Source organism: Ursus maritimus, unplaced genomic scaffold (genome assembly GCF_017311325.1).
Source record: "Ursus maritimus isolate PB19 unplaced genomic scaffold, ASM1731132v1 scaffold_13, whole genome shotgun sequence".
In the NCBI taxonomy this organism is placed as follows: domain Eukaryota; kingdom Metazoa; phylum Chordata; class Mammalia; order Carnivora; family Ursidae; genus Ursus; species Ursus maritimus.
The window spans coordinates 21,873,139-21,881,191 of record NW_024423675.1 but is presented as its reverse complement, the minus strand read 5'-3'; the positions used below and the strand labels follow the sequence as shown (position 1 = coordinate 21,881,191).

The following is an 8,053-nucleotide window of genomic DNA, read 5'->3' as shown; positions in this document are numbered from 1 at the left end:
ATTAGAATGAATGCTAATTCTCAGAATCGTACAAAGTCATATCCTTCCAATATGGAAATACATCATCAAACTTTAACAATGCCTACAAGCTCATATGGCCAATCACATTTCGGTTTGTGGAACTCTGGTGGATTTTCCAGTGTGGATTTCCAAATTTTCTGCCATGTTCTTATTATCATCCTTCTCTCCCTGAGCTGCAGATGAATCTGTTCTAGCAAGCCTCCCAGCTGCCAAATAGCACCTCTGCCTAACTTCCAACAACCTGAGAAAAGGCAGTCAATGGAACACAGGTGGCCTCCAAGTTCCTGCTAAGAGAAACGTACAATACAACAAGAGCAAAAATACGTTTTTTACTATTAATTTCTCCACTGGCCCTCCCCAAAATTGCTAGATTATATACAACCCCATATTGTGGCAGGTATTGAAGGTGAATGGGCAGTAGTCAAAAAAGATACTTCATTTCACTCAAGAAAAAACAAAGGCGAATTTGTAGAAATTAAATATGAGAAAGCAAACATATTGCAAGCAGGCAGAAATTACATGTTATTCACCATAAAACATGGTAAAGAGAAATAAACAAAAGCTGCAGTACTAGTCATTTATCAAAGGAGAGCTCATACCAGCTTTGCCACACTCATAAAGTACCTTTGTGATCCCTGACTCCTAAGCCACCAGGCCCCTTTCTAATCATTATTTTGGTTTCCCAGGTATTTCAAACTCAGGAAGGAAGAGCCCTGGGTGGGTGATACAAACATTCCAAATACTGGAAAAGACTGTGTCTCTTTGTAAATTATGCTAGCAGCCTAGTTTAGTGCTTACAATGTCATCACCAGCCAGACTCAATGAGGAGCAAATTCTGGAAGAGCAAGGCTCAGACCCAGACTTCGTTACTTAGGTAGGTCCCACTACTAACACAGTAACTCTGGAACAGCTTTTAAAGTCGGAACATTGCATCCAAACCCCACTTGAACACCAAGAAAATCAGCATACAAAAATAACTTTTCTTTTTAAAATGTCTGTAAAAATAGTAAAATCTCCATAATTGAATGAATTACTGCAAGACACCGATTGTAACATGCAACATTATTTTGTATATCAATTACTGTCAATTAAATGTTGTCACAAAATGTTACGTGACCACTGACTTTAAGACATATTCTGATTTTAGAGATGTTAAAAATGTGGGAAAAAATGTAAAAAAAGGTACATCTTAGAACTGATGAAGCACAGTACTGAAAAATGTGTTTTGCAGGTAATTATTAAACACTGAGTCTCTTAAATTGACATGTATTCATAATCAGCATTCTCAAAACTATCAATTTTGTTTCACTTCTCATTTGAAATGAAGAATTGATGGCACTTATGTTAATTTCTAACAGATGCCTTGCACAAACTTTTTTTTTTTTACTTTTTTTTTCTTGCACAAACTTTGAAATTGATGGATTCCTAGTTTGAAAATCATCTCATTTTCACTAATAGAATCACAGATCAGGAGACGGATAAACAAGGCCTACTTAAGTGAAGTGACTGAATGCAGGGCCACAAAACTAGTAAGCAGCAATCAAGGTCTGAAGCTAGGTCTATAGGGTCCTGTTCCGTGTTCCCTTCACAGAAATCAGAGATCAAATGAGGCATCAGCATTCTCTGGCGCAACACTACAGGGAGGGCAAAGCAATTAATACAAATCTCTGTCCATTTTCAAAGTTGTTCTCTTATGAAACGACACTCCTCTACGTCCCTGGTGGAATACCGATGACTGATCATTTCTTCAGCTAAACGATTTGACTACTAGATGGTCTCGTTCCACTAGAATGGCACCCAACTTCTCAACAACAAACCCCTTCTTTGCATGCTCTGAGGGGTGGAGACCATAAAACATTACCTAACCAGCCCCATGCCAAACACTGGCCTCACAACAAGATCCTGCTGTACGAGACCATTTGTTCTTTATGGAAAACTCTAGGAATTACAGAACCTTTCAAAACTTTGTTGCGTTTGCTATACTCTGACCTAGAAGTTTTGATGCCCAAAACATGTTGAAAATCTGTTAATGCTCTGCTCTGACTGGCTTCTTTAGAACTGGAGATTATTCAAGGAGGTCAGAATAATCCATCTTCTCTAGGTGTTAGTCCCTTTTAGCCTGGTTTCTCGCAAGGTGATTCACAGGGGACTTGCCACTACTAACCGGAGAGGACTCCAACACCCCTGCACTGGAGTGGGATTGACTGGAGACTTCAGCTAAGGGCTCCGTCAGAATATTTCTAGATGTCTCTATTACAGAATTCCTCATTGTATCATTCATTTCAATCACTTCAAAATCCATTTCATTCCATTTTTCTGCATCATCTTCTTCATTCTCTTCCTCATAGTCATTTAGCTCGGAACTAGACAGCAAAGCTTTCTGGTCCTCGCTTTTTCTGTGTTCTTTTCGCTGTTGATTGAGAGGTGAGGTGGCTAATTTATAGAGCACAGGAAATAAAATAGCCGTGGCTATCGCTGCTCCCAAAGACGTGTACAAAACTACAGGCAAATCAGGGTATTGTCCCTGAAGAATCCCAATTATTGCAGGAATAGCCATTTCTCCCAGGGCAGCACCAACTACAAAAAATGCTGCAGATTTCCCATGGATGGTCGTGTACTGCTCAATCCAAGAAACACCACTGGGAAACGTGGTTGCCATCGAGGCCCCATACACCGAAGTCGCTATCCAGAGGCAAACTGGGCTCTTGTCGAAAAGCACCAGCAATAAGGATGATGTCAGGCTGCCAATGTTGCTTAACACAATCATGGTTCCAGGTTGTAAACATGTAGCAAAAAAGATTGCTAGGCCCCTGCAGGCTGCAAAGGTCCCCCAGAAGATGGAGTTCAACCCAGCCGCTTCACTTTCTTTCATGCCAGCATGGGTGGTCGCAAACGAGAACACGTAAGAGCCGTATGTTACCTCGGCTCCAACATAAAAAAAGAAGAACAGAAAAAGGAGACAAAGAAGGGCGTTGTGGTATTTAGCTCTTCGAGACCGCTGAGCAGATGCTTTTGCTTTTTCCTGCCTTGAGCTTTTCTTTAAAAACAGAGCCAAAAATAAGACAGCAACTACAAAAACGTAAGTACCGATAACAGCGTACGCCCACAGTAAATTCATATTGTCAGGTACTCCGAGTAGAGATTCTGAGTCAGCTTCGGATGACTGGTTGAGGGCAGAATGGTTAGAGTCAGCCTCTGTGTGGTTTTCAGCAGACACCGTCGTGCCCAGTGCCAACTTAGCCAGCAGTGGAGCCAAAAAGGCACCCAAGGCAAAACTGAAGTGTAAGGCCTGCATGTGTGGGGCTCCTCTGTCCCCCCAAATAGCCAAGATTAGGACGTTACCACCTACCAATGAAAGATGAGGAAAATGATTTAATCATTAACAGTTCATTACTATCAGAAGGAGGATGAGTCTATTTTACATGGCACAAGGATTAAAGTATTCTCAGTTATCAGATGTTGCAACTCAGTCAATGTCATGATTAAGGAATTTTTTTTTTAAAGATTTTATTTATTTATTTGACAGAGATAGAGACAGCCAGCGAGAGAAGGAACAAAAACAGGGGGAGTAGGAGAGGAAGAATCAGGCTCATAGTGGAGGAGCCTGATGTGGGGCTCGATCCCATAACGCCGGGATTACGCCCTGAGCCGAAGGCAGACGCTTAACGACTGAGCCACCCAGGCGCCCCGTGATTAAGGAATTCTAACCTACCACCACCAGAGAACTCTGAGCATCGGGAACATCACATACTCACAAATGGATGCTACAAGCCAGTAAACCACTACCTCCTAGAGCCAGGCACATTAGCCCAAGGCTTTTTACAAGACAGTTCTAACACCAGGCTGGCAGGGGGGAGAGGGGGAGGAGGCAGGAAAGAGGTGGATATTTATTTATTTGTAAACATTTTAAATATATATTATCATCAGATAATAGCCAAATTACCAAAAAGCCAGTTGAGGAAAATTATTTATGTACATAGCAGATGCAAAACACATGTTCAGAAATCTGAACACTGTAGAATTCTACTGGGCCCCTTACAGGAAACAAAGGTGAAAGGCAAGAAGCACCAAGTGTTGCATTTTCTTCTTTTTAACCTATTTGCAGATAAACATACAATTGTACCCCATAATTTCACAACCAAACTAAGCCTAAAGTATAAAATATCCCCAATGTATCAGATAACAGTAGAGCAGGGGAAGAAAAGAGCTGGCTTTAGGGGTAGACAAATGCCAAGTATGTTGTTTAGTAGGTTTTAAAAGATAACAAGACACATGGAGAGGATCTCCTGCAGGAAAGCAGGAGCTTTTGAGGGGGGTGGCAGGAGAGAGAAGGAAAATAATACACAGCACAGGTTTCTCTTAGTTCAAAAGGCAGAGTGCTTTTTAAATTAGCTTCTTCTATGATTCCTCAGCCAAACACAGTTTCAAAGTTGGTTTAACCTATTAACCTATCAATTCCTCCCATACTACATTGATAAAGTTCTGTCCCAAAATGAAAGCCCACTCACCTGCACCATAATTACCCACATGGGGTACCCTTTCCTGTTTGGATACTGCAAATCAATAATCTCTCACTGAACAAAATCGTTTAAATCCACTCCATGAACTGCTCAAAAACAGACACCCTACTTGGCAAGAAGAGCAGAGAAGAGTAGTTGCCAGAAGGTAGTTCTGAGTGGGTGACCCCATGAGCAATTCAGTAGGTTGGTGTCATTTTACACTGCAAATGACAGTTTGATGTCCTCTGCTCTACTTTTTCTAGTAGAAAGTCCCTAGTCTCAGATGACACTGAAGGGCTCACTGACCTGTATCCAGAATGCCAGCTGAAACACCAAAGACGGACATCATGACAATCAGTAAGACTGCCGTCTTACAAAATGGAACAAGGTAGAGACCAACTGTGGTAGTCAACATTGACACCCCTGAGAAGAAAGGTAAAAGTCAGCTATAAAAAACAATATTCGCAGAGTCATGAATCAAGTCAGCATCATAAAAACTCCCAGAAATGCAAAGTAGGTCACGTTTCAACTGAGTAATAGTGAGTGGATGAGAGGTGCAGCTTCTACAAACGGTTATTGCCTTTACAAGCTTCCATAATCTTTATGGACCATAAAATAGAAGTTAACCTAACAAGTACATTTCTAGCATTGCTGATAATCAAACCATATACTACAGGGCAAAGTTTTACAGCAAAGCTGACACCTCAAAAATTTCCTTAAGCTTCTCATATTTCAAAAAGATTTTTAGATATGAGGTAAAAAATTAAAAAGAAAAATAAAAGGCAGTTACGATAGTTTGTAGTAGAAATGTATTAAGTAATTTAGCTTGGGAATAGGGAGGGAAACACAAGGATCTATACATTCTCAACCCACTTTGGAAATCTCAGCAATTACTCATTTATTCATCAACGACAGTAAATTATTCTCCTTACTCCCAAAGCAGTTTTATCACATTAATCCAGATTTTCTTTAAACGTGTCTATTTACTCAAAAAAGAGTAAGTTAAAAGCTTTGCCAACTATTTGAAGGGCAAGGTAGAGAGGTCTGGGGCATTATTACCATGGGGTGGCTGGGACAAAAATTTAGCCTATGTCATTTCACCCCCAGTACTTCTCACCTTCATTCTCAGTTCAGGGCCTAGCCTGGGCAGGTTCAAGGAATTTATTCTGATCTGTGGTGGCCGCAGGAGATCTGCCCTAAACCCTGATAAGCAGAGTTCTTTGGACAACTAGTATGTGATCCAGGGGTGGTGCCTAAATTACAGTGACTGTCAGGAAGGCTAAAGATAGTAACACATTCTAAGGCTAATCTAAATTTCCAGAGTGGCTCCGCACAGATTCCCTATAACTGCCGAGATGAAAACAGGCACCAAGGAAACCCGATTTCCACTGAGGACAACCACCTGAGTTGTCAACCAAAATGTTTCATATTTAAAAACAAATTGTAAATGCCTTAAAAGTCATAAAAAGCCAAAATTGATCTTTACTTACCCAAAAGTAGAAAATGATTCATATTGTCAAGAAGAACTCCACCAATCACAGAGCCACTCAAAAATCCAAAGGCACGGCCCACAAAAATCAGAGAAAGACTGCTAATATTACGGTTCACATTTGTTGCCAAATCTTGAAATGTGGGTCCCAGTATAGCAACACTCATTCCCTAAAATTTAAAAAGACAAAATCCTTTATTCACAATCATTAAAATAATGTCTATATGGTAGCCTTTTTCACTGTTAAAAAGGGAGGAGGAGGGGCGCCCGGGTGGCTCAGTCGGTTGAGCATCCACCGCTTGATATCAGCTCTGTCATGACCTCACCGTTGTGAGATCCAGCTCCGTGCTGGGCTTGGAACTTGCTTGAGATTCTCTCTCTCCCTCTCTCTCTGCCCCTCCCCCACCTCTAAAAAATTAAGTTAAATTACAAAAGAAAAAGGAAGGGGAGGGGATTTCAGTGTAATGTAGGGGATTAAATCCCACAGTCAGGAAAAATTCAGGATGACAGTACTAGGACTACTAGAACTATAAGTTCCTGTATCTGGTGTGTCAAACCCTACTGGTTTTCTAGTTTTGACAACTCTCAAGTTTAAAAAAAAAAATTCTTTAACTTTTTTGGCTCTCTGCTGCGATTTTGTTTCCTTTTTGAGTAATACCACAAAAAACTCTTGTATCAACAGTAAAATGTAACATTAAAATCATTTTTGAAATAGTTTTGTGCACTTTGAAATATACTACATGCACAAATAACACAGGAATTTAGATGTTAAAAATGTAAATTATCAAACCATTAAAATAGTATTCCTGTTTTTTGATGTTGTTAAAACAGCAATATTTCTGGATGCACATGGTGCCCCTCCTCTAACACATACAAAATACACAGAAAATAGACAATTCAAACATTTCTAAATCTGTATTTTTCTTCAAAGAAAACCCCAAGCCATCAGAGAATATTTGTTGGACACTTAAAAATGTTTCTAATGGGTCTATGTTTCAAGAATAATTCACTCTAATTGGCCTTCTCTGCTCGAAACAGGGGTGTGCATCTTGCCCAAGACAGAGCAGTCCCAAACTAAGGGCAGAGCAAGCGCCTGGTACATGGAGGGAAGGCTGAGCTCCATCTCCAATCAAATTACTCCCTGCCTGCAAAGCACTTAAAACAGGACCTGGCACAAGCTGAGGGCTCAAGAAGCGTCTGCAATGATTTTTCTTTTTTTCAAATCAAAATACTCTAGGAATCTGTTGTGACTTAAGCGAAAGACGCTAAGTGACTTTCTCAGAGGATTCTCTGAGAAGTGACTCTCCTCAGAGGACTCACCCTCCCAAATCCCCAAGATCCTAATATTCCAGACAAGTGATGAGAGGGAGGTCTCCAGAAATAAGGGAATTGTGGGGGCAGTCAAGGGGTTTGTCAAAAGGCGCTTCTAGCCTTGCAGTTTGCTCTAAGAAAAGCACTGAAGGATCTAGAATTGTGGGCAGAGTAAGAGACATATTATTTCTGCCTCCACCACTTAAAACCAGCTGTGTGGTCCGGAAAAGTCATTTTCCCTCTCCGGGTCTATTTTCCCCGTCTGCAAAAATAAGGAGTTGCCTGAATTGGTCAGACAAGAAAGAGGAAATCCCAGAAAAGCAGCTTTGTATAATAATTTGGGGTCTGCGTGGGCTCAAGGGGGCAGGAGCTACAGACCTGGCAACACCCCCTTGCATCTATCTCCCCACCCCACGTAGAAGAAGTAGGAAGGTTTGCTGGAGCTGGCAAATATATTAGGAAAATCAATTTCGCACTTGACAATAACCCTCCAACATTAGAACTGTGCCCATTTTTCAGATTAGGAAACTAAGGCTGAGGCAGACTAACGCGCCCAAGGTCACACAGTTTGCAAGCGGCAGAGGTGAGACGAACTCAGAAGACGGCGTTCTCTGCAGGAGGCCTGCTCACGCCCCGGCCTGGGAGGATTCCAGCCCCGGCTCTCACCAGCCCCAGGAAGGCAGCACACAGGATCACGGTGATGAACCAGCGCAGCGTGCTTCCGGGCTGGCGG

General features: G+C 41.4%; 1 protein-coding gene across 1 annotated transcript; it reads right to left on the bottom strand.

The window, feature by feature from the left end:
* Positions 1-1,418: 1,418 nt before the first annotated feature.
* On the bottom strand, positions 1,419-8,052 carry MFSD4B (major facilitator superfamily domain containing 4B; the record flags this gene model as incomplete). The annotated part of the gene is given in 5 exon segments (XM_008706247.2): positions 1,419-2,148; positions 2,150-3,366; positions 4,827-4,943; positions 6,011-6,179; positions 7,987-8,052. Coding segments are annotated over 5 exon segments (1,599 nt in total), but the record flags the coding sequence as incomplete, so codon positions are not given.
* Between the last annotated feature and the right edge of the window lies 1 nt (position 8,053).